The 25104-nt window shown below is 40.8% G+C and overlaps 1 protein-coding gene across 1 annotated transcript in view; it reads left to right on the plus strand.

Moving 5' to 3' along the window:
* The window catches only part of UGCG (UDP-glucose ceramide glucosyltransferase), a 40787-nt gene extending 16711 nt beyond the window's left edge, over window positions 1-24076 (plus strand). Inside the window, exons 3-9 of the mRNA XM_035140764.2 lie at window positions 1511-1613; window positions 3957-4058; window positions 6088-6200; window positions 7872-8050; window positions 10114-10200; window positions 13982-14171; window positions 16072-24076. Of these exons, the coding sequence (XP_034996655.1) occupies window positions 1511-1613; window positions 3957-4058; window positions 6088-6200; window positions 7872-8050; window positions 10114-10200; window positions 13982-14171; window positions 16072-16242 (945 nt within the window). The 3' untranslated portion in view covers window positions 16243-24076. The remainder of the gene's footprint in view (window positions 1-1510; window positions 1614-3956; window positions 4059-6087; window positions 6201-7871; window positions 8051-10113; window positions 10201-13981; window positions 14172-16071) is intronic.
* Window positions 24077-25104: the final 1028 nt, after the last annotated feature.

A 25104-nucleotide genomic window follows, 5' to 3' on the forward strand; every position in this document is an offset into this window, starting at 1 on the left:
GAAGAGCTAATTTGAATAAGTGCAGTATGAGAAGAGCCATACTTTATTTCTTTTTAGATATTGTATTATATTTGACCCAGATTCTAAACTTTTATTTACTGCAGCTTTGTATAACATCACAAGTTTCATAGAATTGTAGATAACCCCAAGGGTCATCTACTCCAGCCCCCTGCAATGTAAAAATCAACATTCTTAGAACAACATTCTTCAGGGTTGTTGTTTTTAAAATGGAAGTATTTATATAATGCCCTCTTTATAAAAACATTTAAAAGAGCACTAAAAGCAATTCAAAACAATAATTAAAACCATTGGCAATCAAAACAGCTATATTTGCCTGTTAGCATAAAGTCTTCTAAAGATACTTGAAAGTCAATTGCACGGTTCCTCCCAAATCTCCTGGAAAAATGTTTCACAGTATGGGACTGTTGACTTTAAATTCCTGGCTTCTGGCTGAGGCTAATTGGGCCTTTACTTTAACATGGGGGGTGGGGGTGGGACTAACAGCACTCCTCCAAATAATCTCAGTGACTGAGCGAAGATAGAAGGGCCCAAGCAGTCTTTAAGGTATTTTGGACCTAAGTTCAAATCCAAGTGATGGCGACATTTATTGTAATGGTAGAATTTTAGAAAGGCGTGTCAGTTAAACATTATTGTCTGCTATCAAAAACGCTGATACAGAATGTTAAGATCAACCATCCCCATTTATGCAAAATCAATACTTTAGGATAATTTGCAGTGTATAGCTTATGTAGAATATATCTAGCCTTGTTAGCTTACCCATGTTAGGCATGCTTATTATTTTTTCAGAAGCTTTTTGGGTAAGCAGTATTGTGATATTTATGTTAAAATCTTATTCACCTCAGCTCTCTCCTGGGAAAGTAGTTGAATAATATCCTGAGTAAAATTAAGTCTCCATGCCTCTTGATTATTTTTCCTAATTGGATGGAACGATATAGTCACATCCTTAACTGAATGAATGCATTTCATTGGTTTCTGGAGGGCAAGGGAAAAGGGCCTGCATTTAGTGGCTGCATTTGTGAAACCATAAAAGAAAACATTATCAAGAAGAAAAGGAAAGCACTGGCACATTCTGTTTTATAGAATGGATGTTTTCTAGCAACTTATCTGAATGCTGCTGTTCTAGGATTTCTGTGGTGTAGGACTAATGGAAAACGATTATTTTTTTAAATTCAACTGTATGATCAAGTCAACTGTAAGAGAGGGAAACTGTTGGGCAAATTATGGCAGCAGCACACATAGAAATTCTGTCAGAAACGTAAACCTGTGAAGTTCCATTTGTGTTTGTAGAAAAGCTCATGTCTAAGGTTTTCTAGAGGAAACAAATGTCATCTGCTGATGGGGAAAACCTTAAGAATATTGCTTTGACAAACAAGATAGTGTAATATCTAATATCTTACACCCTTCTTTTTTATTCTTGTCATTAAACATTAAACTGTTTCTCTCTCTCTCTCTCTCTCTCTCCCTATTTGCACTGTATCTCTTTTCACAGTTTGAAGTGCTTCTTTGCGTACAAGATCATGATGATCCTGCCATTGATGTGTGTAAAAAGCTCCTTGGCAAATATCCCAATGTTGATGCGAGGCTATTTATAGGTGAGTGAGAAAAGAGTTCTGTCATGCTGTTGCCTTTGAATAGATTGGACCAGTTGGCACAAAACCCAAAAGACTTTTTAAAGAAAGCCTAATATGTTAAAATGCAAGTATTGTTGGTCAAGAACAGGCATCCCCAAACTGCGGCCCTCCAGATGTTTTGGCCTACAACTCCCATGATCCCTAGCTAAGAGGACCAGTGGTCAGGGATGATGGGAATTGTAGTCCAAAACATCTGGAGGGCCGAAGTTTGGGAATGCCTGGTCAAGAAGTATGTAAAGCATTCTTGCTGCAGAGTTGAAGATCAGTAAATCAAATTCAAACAGCACTGTGCAGGTGACTCCTTCCATATAAATCTAGAATTAAAAGATTCCTACCATTTTGAAATGTATCCCTGTCATACACTGTTCCAAATGGAAATAGCTTGAATGTCCTATTTATCCATCCATTTTTGTATGTGTATAATATATATCCTTCAATACATCCCAGGACATTTCACAGTGAGATTTCACAGTAAAGTACAATTATATAATTAAAATAGTACAAAACAATTTTTAAAAGAAATTGAGTTTTCAGGAAAGCATCCATGTAGCAGTAACCATTCTGGATCTGTGTTGACAATGGCTGCTTTCTTTAAATTTTAAATTTTCTTTAAATTTTGTATCAGCAAGTTCTCTGTTGTAAAGGGAAAGGGGGGGAACCTGACCTGCAGTTTCTCTTCTCTAACCATTCCGTTTGTAAAACGTCTTGCAAGTATATGTGGAAATCAGCTGTGGAAATGCAGCAAAAGTGTTTGCAAACATGTTTGCTATAAAGGATGATATTATTCTCAGCTTTCCAACAAAATACACTTAGTGGCAAAATAGAGAAGTTGACCGTGCCCCTTATTGCTTATTGTATTATCAACTGAGCTGTTTAGTAAATACTGTAGAAGATGATGGGCTTGATTTGTACAGGAGCACCATTTAAGAGATGTGGATGCACTTAGGGAGATGCTATCTTATCCATGCTTATGTCTCTGTGCTGCTTGCTGCAGGCATCCATAGACGTCTGCAGATTATGAAAACATCCTAGAGCTCTATCACTGATTCCCATTTTTGTTTGCAAAGTAGTATCACTGGTGAAACTAGGGAATTTTAAACTGCGGCTTAATGGCTTTGTTGTGTGGTGGTGGTTTAGATAGCCGTATATATTAATTAGTTTGGTTGTGAAGCACAGTTTTAACATTTCTGTTCTCACCATCTTCATTACAGAAATGTAGTAGTAGTAGTAGTAGTAGTAGTAGTAATAGTAATAATTTATTATTTATTATTTATACCCCGACCATCTGGCTGAGTTTCCCCAGCCACTCTGGGCGGCTTCCAACAGAAAAATAAAATAATCTATTAAACATTAAAAGCCTCCCTAAACAGGGCTGCCTTCAGATGTCTTCTAAAAATCTGGTAGTTGTTTTTCTCTTTGACTTCTGGGGGGGGGGCACGTTCCACAGGGTGGGGCGCCACTACCGAGAAGGCCCTCTGCCTGGTTGCCTGTAGCTTGGCTTCTCGCAACGAGGGAACCGCCAGAAGGCCCTTGGTACTGGACCTCAGTGTCCGGGCAGAACAATGGGGGTGGAGACGCTCCTTTAGGTATACTGGACCGACACCATTTAGGGCTTTAAAGGTCAGCACCAACACTTTGAATTGTGCTCGGAAACGTACTAATAATAATTTAATAATAATTTATTATTTATACCCCGCCCGTCTGACTGGGTTTCCCCAGCCACTCTAGGTGGCTCCCAACAGAATTAAAAGCACAATAAACCATCAAACTTCCCTAAACAGGGCTGCCTTCAGATGTCTTCTAAAAGTCAGATAGTTGTTTATTTCCTTGACATCTGATAGGAGGGCATTCCACGGGGGGGGGGGGTGGCACTACTGAGAAGGCCCTTTGCTTGGTTCCCTGGAACTTGCTTCTGGTGAAAAAAAGCACTGCCTGGTTCAAAATATGCTTACCTGAGAAGAGGCACCATTTTGTTGCAGAAAAGGGTGGTATATTTTAAAGCAAAAAGAATGAAACAAGCACCTGTAATTCTGTACTGTACATAGCTGACCAGCTGCCTCTGACTATGAGAGAACAAAAGGATGCTGTAGCCCTGGTGGGCCCTAGTGTCAGCTGAGCTGCTGATGCAGGATCCGCTGATCCAGGGCCTGTTTGCTGCTGTCCCCATATGCCACACTCAAGGGGGTAATTTAGGAGGGCTCCCAACCTCAGCCGTAGTTTTCAGCCCTCACTGCACTACTGAGCAGTATATTCTGAAAACATAAGCATGATTTGTGCAAATAACTAAAATTTTCTATTTTTCAGGTGGGAAGAAGGTTGGAATAAACCCAAAGATTAACAATTTAATGCCAGCGTATGAAGTTGCCAAGTATGATCTCATATGGATCTGTGATAGTGGTATAAGAGGTAAGTGTGTACCATCAGCAGTAGTAGGTTTTTTAAAAAAAGTTTCCTAATTACATGCTCTTAAAGATGTTGCTGCTGTTTGAACACTATCCATGTACATAGCATTTGACAGAGTAAAGTAAAACAGGAAAAAAAGACAGCAGAATTTAGAATTCAGATTTCAAAGTAACTGGTCAGTAGTAGGGCATAGACAGAAAGGGGTAGAGGAAAGCAGGAATAGCATGGTTCCAATGTGAAGTTGTGTTAAGATTAGAGTACTTTGACTTTAGGCATTATAAGGAATGGCATGTAAATGGAAAATAAGTTCTCTCAATTCACAGTTCTGCTGCCAGCTTTGCTCTATGTATTACATTTGGATGAAGCTTGAGTAATAAAACTATATTTTCTTGAATCGGCATTAGAGTAGAACATCTTGCACCTTACGTTTGCTGTATCTAGTGTAGCAGATGCATTTTGTGAAATGTTTTTTATGGCCCAAGTGGCGATGTGGTTAAACCACTGAGCCTAGGGCTTGCTGATCAGAAGGTCGGCGGTTCGAATCCCTGTGACGGGGTGAGCTCCCGTTGCTTGGTCCCAGCTCCTGCCAACCTAGCAGTTCGAAAGCACGTCAAAATGCAAGTAGATAAATAGGAACCGCTACAGCGGGAAGGTAAACGGCGTTTCCATGTGCTGCTCTGGTTTGCCAGAAGCAGCTTTGTCATGCTGGCCACATGACCTGGAAGCTATACGCCGGCTCCCTCGGCCAATAATGCGAGATGAGCGTGCAACCCCAGAGTCGGTCACGACTGGACCTAATGGTCAGGGGTCCCTTTACCCTTTACCTTACTATTGCTGCTTCAATAAAGATCTCATTATGGTAGGTGTCAGCAGGCTGGCCAGATCTTTGGAAGACACATTACTTAACCAACTATCTGACAAAGTCTTCTAGATCCAACACTCCTAGGCCTGAGCAACACTTTAAGCAGTTGAATTTGAATTTTAGAGTTTGCCTCTTACTCTTAAATTGAAGTGTCTGTCATGGTTGTCTTTATCTTCTACTGTAGTGGGGGACAGACTACCAGCCCACATGCCTCCTTACCTGCCCTACACCTGATGTCATATTGGATTTGAGGTGTGGGCAGATAGAGACATGGAAACATGGGCTAAAGCGGTGCTGATCAGCGATTGGCAGTGCTTACAAAAAGCAGAGCAGGGCTTTGTAAGTTCCACAGATCAGTTGATCATCAGTGCTTGCCTTAAAGTCCATTTGCAACTGTAATTTGGATTCAAACCATGCTTGCAAACAGAGGAAAATGTCTGCCTGCAGATGCAGTTTGAATCCAAACTGTGCCTGAGGATGGGCTTCAAAGAGGTCCTTTAAATGTGCACTGTCAGTCAGCTGATTGGTGCTGACAGCATACCTGTGAAGCAGCATGCTGTCGGCACTGATCAGTAGTTGATGCCAAGAGTGATCCCTTTTGAAGTTGTTGCCTGATACTATTTTGTCAGGTGATTGACAGGTGGGTGGGGGGAGGTAAGGATCCAGGTCCCAACCCTGATTCTAGTATTCCCCACCCCCACCCCGTGATTTCAACCTAATACTCATATTCAGAATATTGTAACCAACAAAGAGTAAAGGATTTCTTGAAATTATCACTATTTCCTGTTATTAGTTTGCAAACAATATGTAATAGTCTACTGCTGCTTGAAAACTTAGATATTATTGAGAAGACCAATATTTTAACATACATATAAGGATTGTGTCTAGGGTGTTGCTCAACTGATGGTAAAACTTCCATCAGCAGAATGGGGAGGGAAGCCACTTTAAGCAATTCCCTTCTCCCCTGAGCTCCCTCCCCCCAATAAATCCTCAGCATTGGGTTGGATGCCCTTCAGAGCAAATTTAGGGATGGGGAATAGCTGAAAATGGCTTCCTTTACCATTCTGTGGACAGAGGCTTTCTGCCAGTTGAGAAACACAATTGGGATGTAGATCCATAAGCTTTTAAAAACTTAAATGGATGTAAACCACAGTCACATTTCATTTTTAGTAACGCCAGATACACTAACTGATATGGCCAATCAAATGACTGAAAAAGTTGGACTGGTCCATGGCCTGCCCTATGTTGCAGATAGACAGGGCTTTGCTGCCACTCTAGAACAGGTGAGTTTCTTTTTGTCCTCTTCATTTCTTTCCAAATTATTCCACTCCTCCTATTTTGTATACTTAATTTCCATGACTTGGTCACATTTTCAAGCACAAAAAGGATAGAAGAAACACTGCTATTTGCGTAGGAAAAATGTGCATGACTGATAACAGGTTTTTGGTCTTTCACTTCTATTGTAATCCGAAACAGAATTCCAGATTACTTGTTATCGTTGAAGAACAAACTCATTGAAATGTTTTATTGCTTATAATTCCATATAGAAAAAGGATAATAGCAGCAGCCCTTTCATCTGGGCTTTCAAATAACATTTAAGTGAGAAATTCATTTGAATTCATCTTTTTTCTCTTGTCCACATGTTGTTTGTTTTGTTCTTCTGTGGCCTGTATTTTTGTGTAAGCAATATATGGCGTGAGAGACCATTAGTATATCCTATTGAATTCTGATCTACTGGTAGTTAGTACTACAAAGCCTGTAACATTTCCTTTAGGTGAATTATATTTGTGGACATGACTGAGATTTTGCTCAGGGGCAAATATACTAGACTTAATTTATGTGCAGTGGCATGAAACAGTAAAGGAACAAAAGTTTCTTTAGCGGCAGCTAGTCTAATGCTAGCTGCCTGCCGTGCTATGGTCCATGGGGTCACGAAGAGTTGGACACGACTAAACGACTAAACAACAAAGACTAATCACAGAGCATTTGTGGCTTGCTTGATTTGATGTTTCGGTTCTTTTTGTGTTGCTGTTCTAACTTTTATGTCTTAATACTTTTTGCCATGGAATGCCTGTTTCAGACCTGACACTTTATGTCAAACAATGTATTGTTTAGTGTAATTTCAGATGAATGTTACTAAGTGAAAAGAAACATTTTGAGGCATTTCTTTCCTTGTCTGCATCCAACTCTATCAATCACACCTCTTTTCCTCATCTTATCCCTTGTCATCCTTCTCCATTTTTTCTACTAGAAAACTCTTGTTATAGAAATTCTGCTCAGGCTACTGTAGCAGGTGCTACAGCTTCTATCCTGTCTGAATAATGTTGACCTTCGTAGATCTATACCTGCCATTTTAGCATGCGATAGATCTTTGATGCTCTAGCTTTATGGATCTTAGAAGGAAATTTCCTGAATAAGGAAATTTGCATTTGGGATTCCTGCAGTGCTTGCAGCAGATGTTACTATAGCTATAAATGGTTGAATAAGGGTAAGATGTTTCTTTTCAGAGCAAAACTTTGCAAACAGTTGCAGAATTTCAAGATGGCTAATAATGCTACCGTGTTTCTCCGAAAATAAGACACCGTCTTATATTTATTTTTCCTCCCCCCAAAAAACCCACAAACAAACCACACTATGGCTTATTTTCAAGGGATGTCTTATTTTTCCCCTCCTCCTCCTGCCATAGCCGGCATTGCTGCTGCACCCATCACTATGTCTTATTTTCGGGGTATGGCTTATATTCCTTGAATGCTTAAAAATCCTGCTACGGCTTATTTTATGGCTACGGCTTATTTTTGGAGAAACAGGGTAATTACATACTAAGGATGCATCTATTTATGCACTGATTAAAATTCATAATGATTGGTAAGCAAAGAATGCAAGTCTTAAAGAAAAATGCCATGAGAGGGGAGAACCATAGATGATTACTTAGCCCTGCCTTTTTCTTTTAACAGGTATATTTTGGCACTTCCCATCCAAGGACATATATTTCTGCCCATGTAACTGGTTTCAAATGTGTAACCGGAATGTCTTGCATGATGAGAAAAGATGTATTGGACCAGGCTGGAGGACTTATAGCTTTTGCACAGTACATTGCTGAGGATTACTTTATGGCCAAAGCGATAGCTGACAGGTAAGATGATATTCAGATAAAGTTCTCCTTGGAGTACATTATTTCAAGCTGACTGCATGCTTTGCTTAAATTTCTTTGCATACATAGTCAAGCCCAGCCATAACCCACAGCCTTCATGTTAGTGTGGTTCATACCTATTGGATTGTATCCATTCTCAAGCGTAGGCCCATTAAAATGAGTAGCCGTGATTAACTTGTCCATTGATTTCAGCAGGTCTACTGTTGAATATGATTTGTTTGAACACAACCCAGTGACTTCTGAAGCCTAAGTAGTACAATGGAGCACAGTTACCAGTGTTAAAAGGAGTGAAAGAGTAATTATTGACTCACATCAACATAATGCTAAACTGATTATACTAATCTGTAAGCTATTTAAATAAAGGTTCTATGTTCAGTGAAGCTAGTGAATCATTCTTTTAAACCTGTTTATAAGAAAGAGTTCACCCTCTGGCCATCTCTCATGGATGCTATAGCTGAGTTTCCTGCATTGCAGGGGGTTGGACTAGACAACCCTTGGGTCCCTTCTGACTCTTATGATTTTATAATTCTATGAACCTCTTGAATAGTGTACCAAATGGTTCTGGTTGGTTCATATAAAAATAATTTAAACATATCAACAGTTTCAAAACCAGCAGCAATTAAAACTTTCAAGACAAACAAGCAAATGCATTTTTAAAGCCCATTTAAACAGTTGTACAGAAGAGGCCTCATAATTCGGCAGGGAGGGAGTTCTGTAACCAAGGAACAAGAGCTGAAAAGACTTTCTCTCTTCTGCCTGCCAGCTTAAATTGATGTTTCTGTCAGCCCTATAATTGGAGCCTCTAAAGCTGATATTAACATATGGGCTAGTTTACACAGGTGAAGTTACTCTTTCATCTAACTTAGTTCAAAAAAGATACAGTCGGTACCTTGGATCCTGAACACCCTGGTACTCGGATGTTTTGGCTCCTGAATGCCACAAACCTGGAAGTGATTGTTCTGGTTTGATAATATTCTTTTGGAAACCAAACATCCAACGGGGCTTCCGTGACTTCTCATTGGCTGCAGGAGCTTCCTGCAGCCAATCAGAAGCCACACTTTGGTTTCTTAACGTTTTGGAAGTTCAATGGACTTCTGGAACAGATTCTGTTTGATTTCCAAGGTACAACTATGTCTTTAAAGCAGAGGTGGGAAACCTCTGGCCTGCAGGCCTTATCTGGCCCACCAGGCCATGTGCAAAGTGCCCATGTGGAAGGTGATACAATCAGATGATTGGTTTTGTAGAATGCTTTGAAACTAGTTTCACAACATTCAACAATCAGCTGAATGTCACATCTTGATAAAGTGTTCCACAATGGAGTCTTGGAGAGCACTTTGCTGGGTCTTGCGAAACCCACTGCAATCAGCTAATTGTGGAGACCACTGCAAACTTGCAGAGTGCTTTGAAAGGCAGTTTGTGAGGCTGCGCATTTACAAACACTGATTTCAAAAAAGTCAGGTGACTGGCAAGTGAGTGGCTTTACCCACCTATCAAGTTTGGACCACAGGGTGGGGGAAGAGAATCATCTGGTTCCCTAGCCAAACCCAATTCCATCATCAGTACTTTGAACTGAGCTCACCAGAAAATTCCTGGGTGTATCTACTTACAACTTTACAGATTAAATCTGCTTTGGAAAAGCTGCTACTTGCAAACTATATCTGCTTCTGTGAAAAGAAAAGTTATAGCTGTTTTATAAATTCTCCGTTATTGTGAATGGGAATGAGAACAAATTCATCTTTAACAGATCTAATTCTGTCCCGAATAATAAGTTGAACTGAAAGGACAGAGAGTGACTGCAAAACAAATTGGACAGCTTCCCCAAACTAGAGATACAAGTAGAATCTTCTGATCTTTGCATACCCCTAGTAGTAGAGTAGTAAGCTACATTCAGAAGTACTGCTAACACCTATAATAAACATTTAAGAGACTTATTCAGTAAACGAATTTAGTGTTTGTCCTTGACAAGTGTACAGAAATAAAATGGTCACAAGAACTGTTGCCTGTTACGTATCTTGGTTACATTCTTGGTGTGCATTCATTTTCAGGGGCTGGAAATTTGGAATGGCCACACAAGTTGCAATGCAGAACTCTGGTTCCTATTCAATTTCCCAGTTTCAATCCAGAATGATCAGGTAAAAATTTGAACTTTTTATTATTTCATTTTCTTTTTATTATTTCTTATTCTTTTTATTATTTCTTCAATTGTAGGTCATAGTTTTGATCCCGTCTGCAACAGTGCTAAATACCAGTTTACTATTTCACACGTTTTATGCAGGAGTTAGCATTAAAAGCAATATAGAACATGAGATTGTCTGAAACATTAATTAAATAATTACAAACTTAATTGTTTGTAGCATGGAGCGCTTCTCTTCAAGGTTCCAGCCACTTCTCCCTGCCCCACATTCCTATTTCCCCTCCTAAACAAGGTAGCATTCTGTGCTCCTTGAGCAAGCTCAGTCATCGTTCAGTCATCGTTTTTTAAATCCGTTTTTTAAATCCATTTTGTGTGTGTGTGTGTGTGTGTGTGTGTGTGTGTGTGGAAAGACTTGTGTATGATCTTGGCTACGTTTAATTATTTAATTCTTCCATTGATGTCCCTCCCAGCCACCCAGTTGCCACTCCCCCCAAACCCCCCCCACACACATAAGAACTCTGCTGGTTCAGGTCAAAAGCCTGACATAATCCTTTTCTCACAGTGGTCCCCCAGGTGGCTATGGGAAGGCCCACAAACAGGACCTGAGTGCAACAGTGCTCTCCCCACTTGTGATTCCCAGCAACTGATATTCGGAGGAATGGGGCTAGTCTTTGAGATTCCCCTCAGCTTTTTCCTGGCAGATTTTTCTGTACTTGGGCATAAGTCAGAGTTACCTTGAGTCTGTTAGTACTTTTCTATTATGTATTAGTGGTGGTATGGCTACATGAGTATGGGAAGGCTTGGTATTGGCATATAAATACAATCAGATTTCAATTTTCGACTGACAACCTGCTGGTTTTTTTTTTTACCTTTTTCAATATAGTGTGATTAAAATTGTAGCAGTCATTAAACTAATGATAAATCAAGTCAGTTTCATTAATGAGCCCTTGTTTAGTTTATTTTGTAAACAAGTCTCAAGAATTAGAACAGAGGAAATCACTTATCTCTTGATTAGGTAACTCTGCCTTCTTCAATTAAGTGCATTGATAGATGGTGGTGTCATCTATTCTAAATAGTTTATCCTGCCTGATCTATTACAATGATTCACACAGTGGTAGTAACCTTGTTTTTGTTCCACACTCTTACTACATGTATTGACATTGTCAAAGTGATCAGTTTCAGTTTTCTTAGTTTACTAGATCTTGGGTAAATACATTTGATGTCTTGTTCAAAAGGAACACAAGGGAATAGTAAAGAGAACCGGCACAAGCAACGTTGACACAAACCCCTACACATACATTAAGTAAATTAGAAACACTGCCACCCGACCCCACCCCCACCCCCACTCACCATACCCCCTCCACTTCTTTCCCCCTTTTCTTCCTAATGTAACAATAATGTCTCAACAAATGAAACTGTAGAAAATGTAACTTTAAAAAAGAGACATTGCACATACTTTTGTAAACCAAGAAATATTTAATAAAAATATATTATACCGTGTTTCTCATAAGACACTTCTTATATTTATTTTTTCCTCAAAAAAACACACTATGGCTTATTTTCAAGGGATGTCTTATTTTTTTTCCTCCTCCTCCTGCCGCGGCTGGCATTGCTGCTGCGCCTATCACTATGTCTTATTTTCGGGGTATGGCTTATATTCCTTGAATGCTTAAAAATCCTGCTATGGCTTATTTTATGGGTATGTCTTAAAATATGAGAAACAGGGTATAATATTGGATCTCTCTTTAAAAAATCTATCTTAATCCATTTTAACCTAATTTGTAGATGGTTATGCTGTATCATAATGACCATTTTCTCTTTTATCACTGATTAGGAGACAGTGCCAGTCCTTACATAGCCAGAATGGTATTTTCATTTGAAAAAAGTGGATATATACCTATGCCATCCTGCAAAGTCTCACTGTATAGAAATGAATCAGCTTAAAGCAGAGAGAGAGAGAGAGAGAGAAATAAGTTAAAGGACACTCTTCTCAATCCTCTTATTTTCAAAAGAGATGAGGCTTTTCAAATATAAAATGGGGAAAGCATCTGTTTTATAAATGTCTACCTTGAGAAAGTGTTTGGGTCATGCAGCTACTTAGGAGTGAAACACATCTTAATCAATAATGATGCTTTCATCCATGATAAATTAAGGGCTTCCCACTCAACATGAGTGGGATTCAACCTCTTCTGGAGGAGTTGTACCCTCTCTGAAATGTCCAGCATTGTCATTAGAGGCTCAAGTATCATCTTACCAGGGCCGTCTTAAGCGTATCTGGTGCCGTGGTGCGAATGTCCCTCTGGCACCCCCCAGCCCCGTTTCCCAGTGCGGCTGTCTGGCGGGCGCCGCGTGGCTGCCGTGGGCACAGCCGCACAACGCCCCCCCCCGGCGGCCCGCTGCATTGCGCCACCCAGCCTTGCCTTAGAGCCAGCCCTGCATCTTAGGCTGGTATCCTGGCTTGAAGCCTATTTAGGGGTGGATTCCTGTCACCATGCATGATTTGGTAATGACTTGGATTGCTGTAATGTATTATATGGAACTTCGGCTGGTGCAAAATATGGTAGTGAGCATGTTACCTGTGAGCAGGCATGATGAATGCAACTCACTGGTCCTTTCTTGCCTGCGCTTGCTTCAGATTCATTTCTGGGCCTAGTTTATGTGCCGGTTTGGACCTATAAAGCCCTGCACTGTTTGGGAACTCAGTACTTCCTGTATGTACCTACCTGTAGTGCAAAGACCCTTCTGTATCCTCTCTCAATCTGAAGCTCAGAGGATGGACAGAAAAAAGAAGGCATTTTGATGATGGCCTTACAACTCTGAAATGTGTTCTCTAGAGAAGCTTGGCTGGTACCCGCATTAACATCTTTTTGATGCTGTGTTAAATCCTGTGCTACTGTTGGTGGTTTTGTGTACATAGGTATTTGAGAGCTGTTTTATCTTTGTACTCTCTATATAGTATTGTTTGCTGGGTTTATTGTGCCAGTTTTGCATTTGGGTATTTATGTTGACTGTGATTTTATTATAGTGGGTTTTTTATGCTCCTCCTGGATAAATTATTTTATAAGAAGTCTTCTAAATAGAATAAATATTCTTGAAAGCAAGTCCCACTGTGTTCAGTGGGAATTTTTCTCAAGAAAGTGTGTGTAGAATTTCAGCCTTTTTAACAGTTATTAAACAAAAAAAAACCAGGGCATTTGTCTCTTGTTGGTTCTTCAATTATTATTCTCACTTCCTCCTATGTTACATTGGCATTCAAAAAGACAATGTTCATTCTTAAGATCTGTTCAAAGTGCAGTACAACAACTTTCAAATACTGTAGTAGCTCTCCTTCCATATTGATTCCTTTGTATGCTCAAAGTGGTAGAATTCCAGCTGTTTTTCCTTCACTTGTTTAGCAGTCTGTACTAGCATTTTCCCTGGCTTGTCTCCACATCCCAGTTATTTTTTGTGTTGCGCATGCCAAAGACTAGGTTAGCTCTCACCTTCAGTCCCCAAACACAGAAATGCAATGGGGAAATAAGGTGCAGGTGTTCTGCTGGCTGGTAAAAATCTTAACTCTTCACGCAGACATTTCCGGGCACTGGGCATTCATACCAACGCTACTGAACTTTGAATATGTTTGTATATCGCTGCACTGTGTTGATTTTATTTTGTTAACAACCTTGGTATTTGCAATAGAAAGGTATTCTATAAATGATCTTAAATAAAATAGCATCTTGTTAATATAACTTGACATGTATTGTCAGGTTTAAAATACATTTCCCCCCTTTTAATTTTAGATGGGCCAAGCTACGGATCAACATGGTTCCAGCCACAATAATCTGTGAGCCAATATCGGAGTGCTTTGTTGCAAGCTTGATAATTGGATGGGCAGTTCACCATGTGTTCAAATGGGATATAATGGTGTTTTTTATGTGTCACTGTTTGGCATGGTTTATATTTGACTACATTCAACTCAGGGGTGTCCAGGTAAGTTGAATTGATCAGAGTGTTATATTTAACTTCTGTACTGTTCTAAATTAACTGAAATCATTGACATAACTTTCCAAAAATGTGTTAGAACTTTTTCATCCTGATTAGAAGCCGTATTGTAAATAGCTGTGTATAGAGGTAATGAGAGCTGTATTCTGACATCACTTGGAGGAAACTGTGCTGGCAGCCTCTTATGTAATTAACGCTTTCACTGAATGAATTGGCTGGCTGACCAAATGGTATGCTCATTAGACAGGCAAGATTATATTTAAACTTCAAGAGTGATAAACTAATTTGCTGGCAGGCCTCACTGAAACAGTGTTGCAAGCATAATACCTTCTTTATGCCAATACCCCTCTGGGATGTCAGTTCTGACACAGTTTTGTGAAGCTTCATTTCTTCTTCAGCTACTTTCTCTAGTCCTTCTACTTCTGAGTACTGTACATGCAGAAGGTCCCAAATTCAGTTTCTTTTATCACCAATTGAGAGGAATCTCTGGTAGCAGGATTGAAAGACTAGTGTTTAGCATTTTGAAGACCTTCTCAACTCGAGTGAACAGTTCTGAACTAGAAAAACCTATTCCTAAGGAGAATCAGTAAACATCAATTATGAAATGCATGTATGCCCTTGGAAAGATTGCTTATCCAATTGAGTTTAGCCTGATTTGCATGTCATGCTCAGTCAAACCATAGCCTACTGCAAACAAGTCAGTGTGTGTGATCTGGGAGAGAAATTGCGGCTGCTATCCTCCGCTGCCATTCTGTTGCTGTGCAGCCATGGATTGTCTTAGTGTGTCAACCAAATTTAAGCTCCTGGTTTACTGTTCTCCAGAGTAACTATGATATGTAGCCAAAATTTATCGTATGGGTTACAGCATATAGTTTGTCCGGCAGACAAGTTCAGACAGCATATTAAGCCATGCCATAACAGTGTGGCAGTAGAATGGCCACGGAAGACAGTGTGTCCAATATAGGATGGGGGGGGGCACCTGGCTTGCTAGTAGCAAATGTGAAAAGTATCTAGCAGGCTTAACATGAGTCAATAGCTACTGCTATTCTAGGCTTCATCAACAGAAGTCTAGTGTCTAGTGTGGTGTTAAGGGAATTAATAGTACCACTCTATATTCACTTGATCAGACCACACCTGGAGCACTGTGTCCAATTTTGGGCACCACAATTTAAGAAGGATATTGACAAGCTGGAATGTGTGGAGAGGAGGACAACCAAGATAATCAAGGGTCTGGAAACCTTATGAGGAATGGTTGAGGGAGTTTGGTACGTTTAGCCTGGGAAAGAGGAATCTGAGAAGAGAGATGATAGCATCTTCAGATATCTCAAGGGCTGTCACATGGAAGATGGAGCAAACTTGTTTTCTCCACCCTGGAGGCTAGGACCCGATCCAAAGGATTCCAGTTAAAACAAAGGAGATTCTGACTAAACATCAGGAAGAACCATCTCATAGTAATAGCTATTTGACAGTGGAATGGTCTCCCTCGGGAGGTGGTGGACTCTTTTCCCTTGGAGGCTTTTAAGCAGAGGTTGGATGCCCATCTGTCATGGATGCTTTAGTTGAGATTCCTGCATTGCACTAGATGACCATCTGGGTCCCTTCCAACTCTACAATTCTATGATTGTAGTCTCTTCCAGAGCCCATGTGTTCACACTGTGCCGTGGTTTGGCTTAGTGTGATGTGTGAACCAGCCTATGTTTCTCAAGTGTTAGCTTGGGTTTTGCATGGAATTGTGGCACCATAGTGTTGCAGAGCTAAAGAGCAATTGCTTAAGTTTTTCTGTGTTAAAGTAATGTTCTTTTTGATTTAGTTATGTTCATTAAATAATTATTTATTTTAATTGTTGGCATCGTCACTAAATGTGAACATCTGTTTGTCTATTCCCCAGGGCGGTGCTCTGTGTTTTTCAAAACTTGACTATGCGGTGGCATGGTTCATCAGAGAGTCTATGACAATATACATTTTCCTATCTGCCTTGTGGGATCCTACTATTAGCTGGAGGACAGGACGCTACAGATTACGCTGTGGGGGCACAGCAGAGGAAATTCTGGATGTATAGCCACAGCTTTGTGACTGTGTGTTTCGAGAAAATAAAAAGGAGAAAAAAAGAAAGTATTATAAATTATGTTTATATAAGATGCTTTTAAAAAATCTACCTTCAATAGTTTTATTACCTGTATGTTTTCATATCTGTTCTTTAATTTATTTTGCATGGCACTTGCATCTGTGAAAAAGTACATCTGTAGTCTTGGCCAAATGGTATCTTGTTTTTATGTACAAAATCAAATCAAGAGAATTGGTTTCAGGACTCATTTTGCTTGGGAATGTTCTGCAGCAAGTTCTAAAGACAGTATCCTTCAGTATAGTAAAAGCTACTCTCTGTTAATCAAAGGACATAATCCACTGGGAATAAGTTCTACACTAGTCCCCTGGAAATGCAAGGGAGCTGTGCAAGAGCGCAGCTATGACTCTGTCCCCAAGGGCCTTCTGTCCACTGGATTTTATCCGCTGAAAGGCTAACAGCATTTTTATGTAAGTGCAGTTAGCTTTGGGAAGCACAAGTGGCGGGGCACAAGGAGAGATGCCTTTTAGATGATCTATGCCTACCTCTTGTAGTTGCTGCGGAGCAAGTATAAATAGGTAACTAGGCCTTACAAGTTGAAGCTGGAAATTTGTATCTATGTGTGTGTATGTATATAGATATATATTAAACAACTTTGGTCTCGCTGCAATGAGCCAAAAGTGGACAGAGTTTGATGTTGTGGGTGGGATGAATTAATGGTTAGCTATGCCTAGAGGGCATCTTTTTGGCCAACTCTAATTGGTTCTGTCTTGAACCATTTTTAATCACTGTGCTGTAATTAGCCAAGCTAATCTCCTTCATTCCCATTTTGACTTTTTTTTAAAAGGGTGGTTTTTCTTTTTGTTTTTGTGTGAGTGAATGTTTGATAGTTATGGGGAGAGGGGGAATGCATTTCAGAAACATTTCACATACGAGCTATTTTCTTACAAACTATGTCTTCTTAAGAATGTAATTTCATGATGCAGGTATTTAGTATCTTTTTAAGTGGGCATAGGTCTCTCTCTTACACTAGTCATCCTTAAATCTCTGATTGCAATAGATACTTGTCAGTATATTAAAATGCAAGATGAGTTTGCTGTTACTGATATGGAATGGTAAGCTTTAACTATCAAACTAGGTCCGCTCTAGGCTTTTTTTCTTCCTTTAGTTAATCTGGTCTCTCAATTGTTTTTTTTTTTATATTCAAGTTGTAACAACTGAAAAGACTAGGTTATAAGCAAGTTGTAAATGCATGCTGTCTCTTATCCTGTTTCCTCCTGTTGGTTTGTTTTTCACTGTGGGGTAGCCTTTAATGTGGTGAACTGGACTTGTTTAAAACAGACTCTGGTTGCAAAGCAAAATGGAGAGGGGCACAACATAAGCCTTTGTTTTCTTTTTATAACCGTATTTATGTTGCTTTTTCCTTCAAATGGACATGGCATGCTGTCACCATAAAAGTACGCGTATTCCAGTATGGCAGCTTTAAATCCTAAGTTTTGGTACTTCTGTGACAAAGAGCTTACTCTGTAGCATATTAGCAATAACTCTGAGCATTTATAGAAGTACATTTTTTTCCAGTTTACTGAGCCAGTCCATTTAATTGTCCTGTACACATACTGTGTAATATAATAATGTGCGTGTGTGAACACGCATGTTTGTGTGTAGACAGATCCTATGAAACATTCCCTAGACCAACACCTTTCATCCTGCATTCTCTTTATTTGCCTTATGACATTACATAATATGTTTTGAAGGGCATCTTATTTCCACGAACAGAGGCTTTTTAATGTGTGTTCCATTATTTACATGTGAATTGGGAAGAAATTCCCGAGGAAGGCTGCACACAGCAAACTTAGTCTGGTTATGACCCACTCAAGTTGCGTTTTTGTCATCTTCATTGTTTTATCACTGTTGTCTTGATTAATTTTGCTTATAACGTTTGTGTGGGGTTATTTTGTGTGAAGTTTGGTTGATGCCATCCATTATACTGCTAAAGTGAAGCTTAGCTGGTCTAGCTTGATGCTAATCACCATGTCAGCAGTGTAACAGAAAAACCAAAAAGGCCTGACAGACTTCTGTGTGTGTGTGTGTGTGTGTGTGTGTGTGTGTGTGTGTGTGTTGTCACTATGAAGAATTGTGTCAAATAGGTGTGCGTGTGTGTATATGTGTGTTTGCATTAGTGAAACCTTTATAATTAAAGGAAACTGATGCTTCACTCAAATGAACAACTTGATTTCTTATATAAGAAATCCAGGTTGATTATGAAATGGAAATACTTTGAAAATATTGTAGTACGGCACTGTGACAGAACAGAGCAATGGTTCACAATGGCTAATTTAAACTGTCTGTCAACATGTTAAGAATACCATGTTTATTTAAAATCATTGTCTTGTTTTTTGTTTAAAAATAAATTTTGAATACAATCAAATGTTTTGAGAAAGTAAATCTATTTATTGCCTCTCTCTCTCTCTCTCTCTCTCTCTCTCTCTCTCTCTCTCTCCATTACATCCTTTTAAAGGCTTTTCATATACAACATGTGTGTGACTGTTTCATTAGAAGACCAAGACCTAGTGTACCTTTTTCAATTGCTTGTGTGCATTCGTGCCAGCTCCTGTTCTAATTCTGTGGCCTCCATAGTTGGGCATTTATCTACGTTCTGATTTAAGCATCAGGTGAAATGCTGTGGGGTTTTATGTTGTTGCATCTCAAGGAAGTCACAGCATAACTGAGGTTTCAAAGGAGCAAACATGTATTATCTTTACAAGTCCATGATGCAGAGAAAAGGGCTGAAGAACATATGGTTATCTTTAAGGGGGTGGGATAGTTTAAGGAGGGTGCAAAACATTCTACTAAGGTTTGGCAGAAAGAGAAGAGTATAAGCCTGCTGGCAGAGTCCTATAATTTTTGTTAATTTTTTGTTGTACACAGCACCTAGAGACCTGTTAGGTAATTTCTAAATAAAGTATAATGACACCTTGCCTAAAGCCACTCAATGACTGCTGTAGTTGAATTGGTATTTGAATATCCAGACATCTTCCTTTTATGCTAGGGAGAAAGGTGACTGGGAAAGATATGAAATGAACTACAGTTCACTAGCTTTTGAAAAAGAATTTTTTCTCGCTAATACAGAGATTTTAGAAGCAGCCATTCAAACAGCCAGTATGCTTTTGGGGGGTGAGGGTGGGGGGAAGAGTTGTCTTTAGAGGTGCATTTAGTAGCCAAGTTGGTTATAATTCATTCTTAGTACAGTGGTACCTCGGTTTACAACCACAGTTGGTTCCGGAAGTCTGTACTTGAACTGAAGCGTACTTAACCAGAAGCGAACTTTCCCATTAAAAGTAATGGAAAGTGGATTAATCCGTTCCAGACGATGGAAAACAGCAATTTAACATGAATTTTACTGTCTAATGAGGCCATTGATCCATAAAATGAAGGCAATAATCAATGTACTGTACTATAAAATAAATCAGACAGTATTTTAGGTGAAAAAAATTAGTTTAGGTGAAAAAAAAAATCAACATTTATTTCTTACCTGGGCTGATGATAGTCATTGTTTGGATGGGGGCTCTTCCACAATCACAATGCCTCCACGGAGGCCGGGCCTTCGTGGAGCCATGGGAGCGCCTCCACAACTGCGACCCAGTCTTCAGGCCTTTTCGGAGGCCTCCATAGGCCTCGGAAACCTCGGTTTACTTCCGGGTTACAATCGTTCGTAAACCGAAAATTCGTAAACCAAGGTGTTTGTAAATCGAGGTTCCACTGTAGGCTCTGCTAAGGAGAATTGCATATATATATTGTAAAGCCTGGCACATCAAGGACCCATATCTTCAATCTGCAACCATAAAAAGCCATGCTGCAGTTGGGGCCACTTTGTGCTATCCCAACATTAAAAGCCCACCTAGCTAAAAGTTTGCACTTGTTTCTGGAAGAATGCCAAGGAGAGGCAATGCTGGGATCCAATAACATAGTTGGGATGCAACCTTGATGTGCCTGTGTGGAAAGTGCTTCCCCACGAGTGGGTGCGTCTCAAGGAGGTCCCTTTTGCATCTTGCAGGGCTGCTCCAGAGGGTTGGCTGGCCTTGGGTGTAAATTGGCAGGTTGAGGCTGAGAGCAGAACACTCTCGGTTTGGATCTGAGCCCAATATCTCTATGAAGCACATAGAAGGCTTTGCAACTTAAAGCTGGTGACCAGTAATGAAACCAGATAATGTATGAAAACAATAAAACAAATTACAAACAATAGGGAACTGTAACATAGGACAATAGTTGTCTTGGAGGGTTTATGGAATATGTAAAGAAAACACCATATCTTTGGCATTTCCTTTTAATTTGAAACAGGGTGAATACATAAAGGAGGACGCAACTTGGAGAAATCCACATCCATGGCCAGAAAGCATACAAAATCATTTCACCTGTTAGTGAAAGAAAAACAGGGAAGCTGTGCACCTATTATCATATGACCGGTGCCATGAAAAAGAGAGATCTTAAGCTCTTCTAGCTATTGGCTGTCTGTCTCTTTGCAAAATCCCCCTGTTAAAAGCTTTGTTCCACCTTACTGCTTAGCCCTTGCTTTTTCATGACTCTAGTCCATAATACAATTTGCTAGTCTCTTAAAGTACTGTAGGGCTTTTCGTTTACACAATACCCCTCCTAACATCTGTCGAGTTACATTCTGCCTATAACAATGAGGCCTTCTGTGTCCATTCTTAGATCTAGCTAGTGAACGGCTGCATTATAGAAGTCAGACTGTCATTATTTTGGGCATTCAGCAAGCCAGCTACGCTTTATTGGAAGCGTGCAGTAAGAGCTGCTGGGATAATTTTTTCCCTTCAAGTTTTAAAGGGAAACAAGATACTGTTCTGGATACTGGAAGCTTTCAATTGTGTTTAACATTCTTCTTAAAGGCTTTTAAATGATAACGAATTTCTGAGGGGACTTAAATGACTTCTGGGAAAAGTTTAACCCTTCCTGGTTTTTTCTCTTTCTAGAGAATGTGAGTTCATGCATCACATCTGGCTCTTATGCCTGCCAGCTGTTGAGATGTATTATTTCCTTTCTCTGAAAGCTTTCAATGGCATTCCCTCCCCGTCCACCATGCCCCGAGCTAAGGAAGCTATGAACTATTGGGTGAGCAGGGGCCTGTAAGGGAGAGTAACCACTGTGTAAACAAAATTTTGTTTAAAGGTTCCTGGCTTTGCACAGTTGTTTCCCCTGACGTTGCCTCTTTTTAATGCTATAGAGAGAGAAAACCCCTCAGTAGATGCAGACCATTAAAAGATCTCTGCTTGATCAGACCAAAGGCTCGTCTAGCCCGCAGTGGCCCATGGGAAGCCACAAGCAGAATATGAATGCAATAGTGCACTCTTGCTTCTGATCATACTAGCTCTGATGCTGGAGGGGTATAGGCTCCCCTTCCTTTCATCTCCAGTGAAAGAGAGCCCACCAACCCTCTAGGCCCAGGCATCCCCAAACTTCGGCCCTCCATATGTTTTGGACAACAATTCCTATCTTCCCCAACCACTGGTCCTGTTAGCTAGAGATCATGGGATTTGTAGGCCAAAACATCTGGAGGGCTGCAGTTTGGGGGTGCCTGCTCTAGGCAATTGGTTCCATTGCCAAACACAAACGTCTCCTATTTAACTGGAATCTAACCTCCAGTGACTTAAACCCATGGAGAGCTAGCCCCATGCTTTTGAGGCAGCAACAAGCCTGTCTTTGCCCTCTGCTACATGGCAGCCCTCAGGTGTTTGAAAGAATGCTATCCGCTCCTTCCCCAGCCTTCCCAAAGCGGAACACGCCCAGTTCCTCCAGCCTTTCCTTGTTTTCCATATTGCTGGCCATCTCTGTTGCCCTCCTCTGAACCCATTCCAGTTCTTAAACCTGTGATGCCCGGAGGAACGCCCCTCCCATCAGATGTCAAAGAGAAAAACAGCTACCAGGCTTTTAGAGGACATCTAAAGGCAGCCCTGTTTAGGGAGGCTTTTAATCTTTAATCGATTATTTTATTCTTCTGTTGTAAGCCGCCCAGAGTGGCTGGGGAAACCCAGCCAGATGGGCGGGGTATAAATAAATAAATTATTGTTATTATTATTATTTATACAGTCTTCCCATGCCTGTTTCTTTAAAGAAGAGGCAGGACCTAAGGTGAAGAACGTGTGTATTGATTGTAGCTGGAAAAGAACAAATTGAACTACAAAAGCACGACCATTGTATGTGAACCATTATTCCCCTCCTCCTGCCCACACTTGTTCCACGTACCCTTTTTATCATTTCCCCATGTGATACAGGTAATCCTGCTAGCCAGGCTTTAGATGACTGATAACTAGCAAGTACAGAATGTGAAGCAAAGTGACCCATGGAAAGGCAATTGAAGGGTTACCAACAGTTGCATTTATAGCTCCTGCACCTCAAGGCTCCCGCTTTCAGTGCATGAAACTGAAAGGATTTTTGAGAGCCTGAATATTAATTGTTCGCTTCCAATATGCCTTTGTTGTAGCCACAAAAAGAATCTTAGGTAATTGAGAACACGGACTTCAGAAATGATGCTATCTGAAAGAGCTCGCTCATAATGGCAAGCCACAATAGGCTCTTTGACTAAAGGGAGCCTGAGCTGCAGGGTGGATAGAGATACAAAGCTTGGCATTCCTGGGAAAATGTTGAGTGTTCATTTTAACTGTTAGATGACATACCTAGGTTAGAGTCCTGCGCATGCTTTTCTGGGCAAAAGCCCAGTTGAGCAGAGTGGGACTGGCTTCTGAGTGGTGTGCGGGTTGCCTTACTGCCAGCAATTTGCCCTGGGAAAAGTCCAATGCTGCAATAATAACCTCTTGCTAGCAGACTTGACAGAGCAGTACACCCAGCACTGTATCTGTAACCCAAGTGTTCATGCTGATCAAGGCAGAAGATTAAGGGGGAGGGGAGGGGAAAATGCCCCTTTGCTGTGCAGCAAAGAAGTCTGGGTTGGCCCTATCAACTCCCCCAAATTCTGTGTTTTTTGCTAAAAAAACAGAGCTACAATTGTCAGAGTTGCCTGGGAAGATCCACTGTAGACAAGTGGAGCAGAGGGGGAACACCCCTTTAACTTTTGTGATTGCAGTCTCTTTAGGAGACATGCCTGGTGTGGTGTTGTTAATACATTTATTACTCCCCTCTTTTCTCTTGAGGGTGGTTCCCTTCATACCTCAGGGGGGAACTGCTGGGAACCTTACCTCTTGCCTGGTTAGCAGGTTCTATCTGCTAGGCTCAGTTGCCTTTCCGTCGTTCATAAATAAATACAACTGTTGAAGTTCCCTGGACTCCATGTACTTCCTGGGATTAGGGCAAATCCATTGTAAGGTTTTCCTCACACAGTGAGGAATTCCCACATCAATCTCTGACTTTTGTCTTCTGGGTTTATGGGGTTTTCCCTGTTGTTATTCTGTCTCTCACAGCTACAATAAACCTACCTTTAAAATTATGGACTGGTCATTTCTTCGTCAGAGGGCAAACGGGCAAATTTAGCAGGGGGGGGGGAAATACTTTTTCCCCCCCCTCACTGTATGTGAGCCTGTCCATAGGTTTGAAAGACTCCAACCCATCATGTTAGCCCCTTTTCCTGCTGTGTTCTTTGTTTCTCCGGACACTTACCCGCCTTGCCCCTCCTGACTCTTCATTCCGCATTTCCTTCCTTTCCTGGTTTCCACAGCTGAGCTAGCTGCTGAAGCAGAAATCTGCTTTTGCTGTGAAATCTGTGTTGCCTTGGGGAGGCAGCTGGGGAAAGGCAGGCGGCAGAGCCAATGCCTCGTTCCCCTTTACAGCTGATGCCTCTGGCAATGCCTTTCAGATCTGGAGTTGTAGCAATTTGGATTCTGTGGCGGGGGGGGGGGGGGCGCAGCCACTGCTGCTCTATTCTTGGAGGCGGAAGTGTGAAGGCTCCTGGCAAGTTAGGGGATTTAATCGGTAGGCTAGAGCATTATTAATGTCTTATTTCCTCTGGGAGACCACAGGACCAAATGGAGCTGTCAGCTTTTAAGAAAGACTCTCGGGAAAGTTCACCGGCAATAACTCCTCTCATAGGCCAGATGTTGTTACCTTTCTGTGGAACTTTGCTTAGCTGGCCATGTGCAGAAATAAACCTGCTGCCATAGCTAGGACAAGACAGGTGACTTCAGTGTCACTCCAGGCTCATTCTGTAAATTTTTCTAGCTTGTTCCCCCCATAGAGATAGAAAGGGAAATGGACAAGCAGAATCTGTTCTCCAGAAGCACTGAGTAAAAAAAGACACCCCAACAAAGTTATGCTTTGAAATTCACACTTTTCTGAATTTTGCAGCACACTTCTCCAGCCAAGAAATGTGCCTGCTAGGGGAAAGTGCACAGAAAACACACTTATTAGTGAAAATAACAAAAAAACAAGTTCAGATACAAATAGCAGAGTTGCAGTTGTCAGGATTGCTGCAGTTGGGTGAGATTCATGAAGTAAGACAGACAGAAGTGAGGAGGGTGGCGTTCTCTCGTTACCCGGCCTGAGGAAGGAGGAACAGAGACAAAACGTTAAGTTTAGATGTCCACAGTGACCTAAAGGTGCATGGTCACAGTTGGATTGCTGGCTGGCTGTTTCTTTGGGTGGTGGTATTCCAGACACTGGCATGCTCTGGTCCATGGGGTCACGAAGAGTCGGACACGACTAAACGACAATAACAACAAATTCCTGACACTGAAGCAGAGATGGCTTACTGCTCAGAACATCCATGCAGCCTTCAGACTTAGCTTGCTCATTTAGGGTTATACAAGCCAAGCCTAATTTCCCTCCTAGAAACCCTCCTAATAGGGTTAAGACTAAGGTAGGGGTGATATTCTCAGGTTAGACTGGCTTGCGCTT

The sequence above is a fragment of the Zootoca vivipara genome, chromosome 16, assembly GCF_963506605.1.
Source record: "Zootoca vivipara chromosome 16, rZooViv1.1, whole genome shotgun sequence".
Classification (NCBI taxonomy): Eukaryota; Metazoa; Chordata; class Lepidosauria; order Squamata; family Lacertidae; genus Zootoca; species Zootoca vivipara.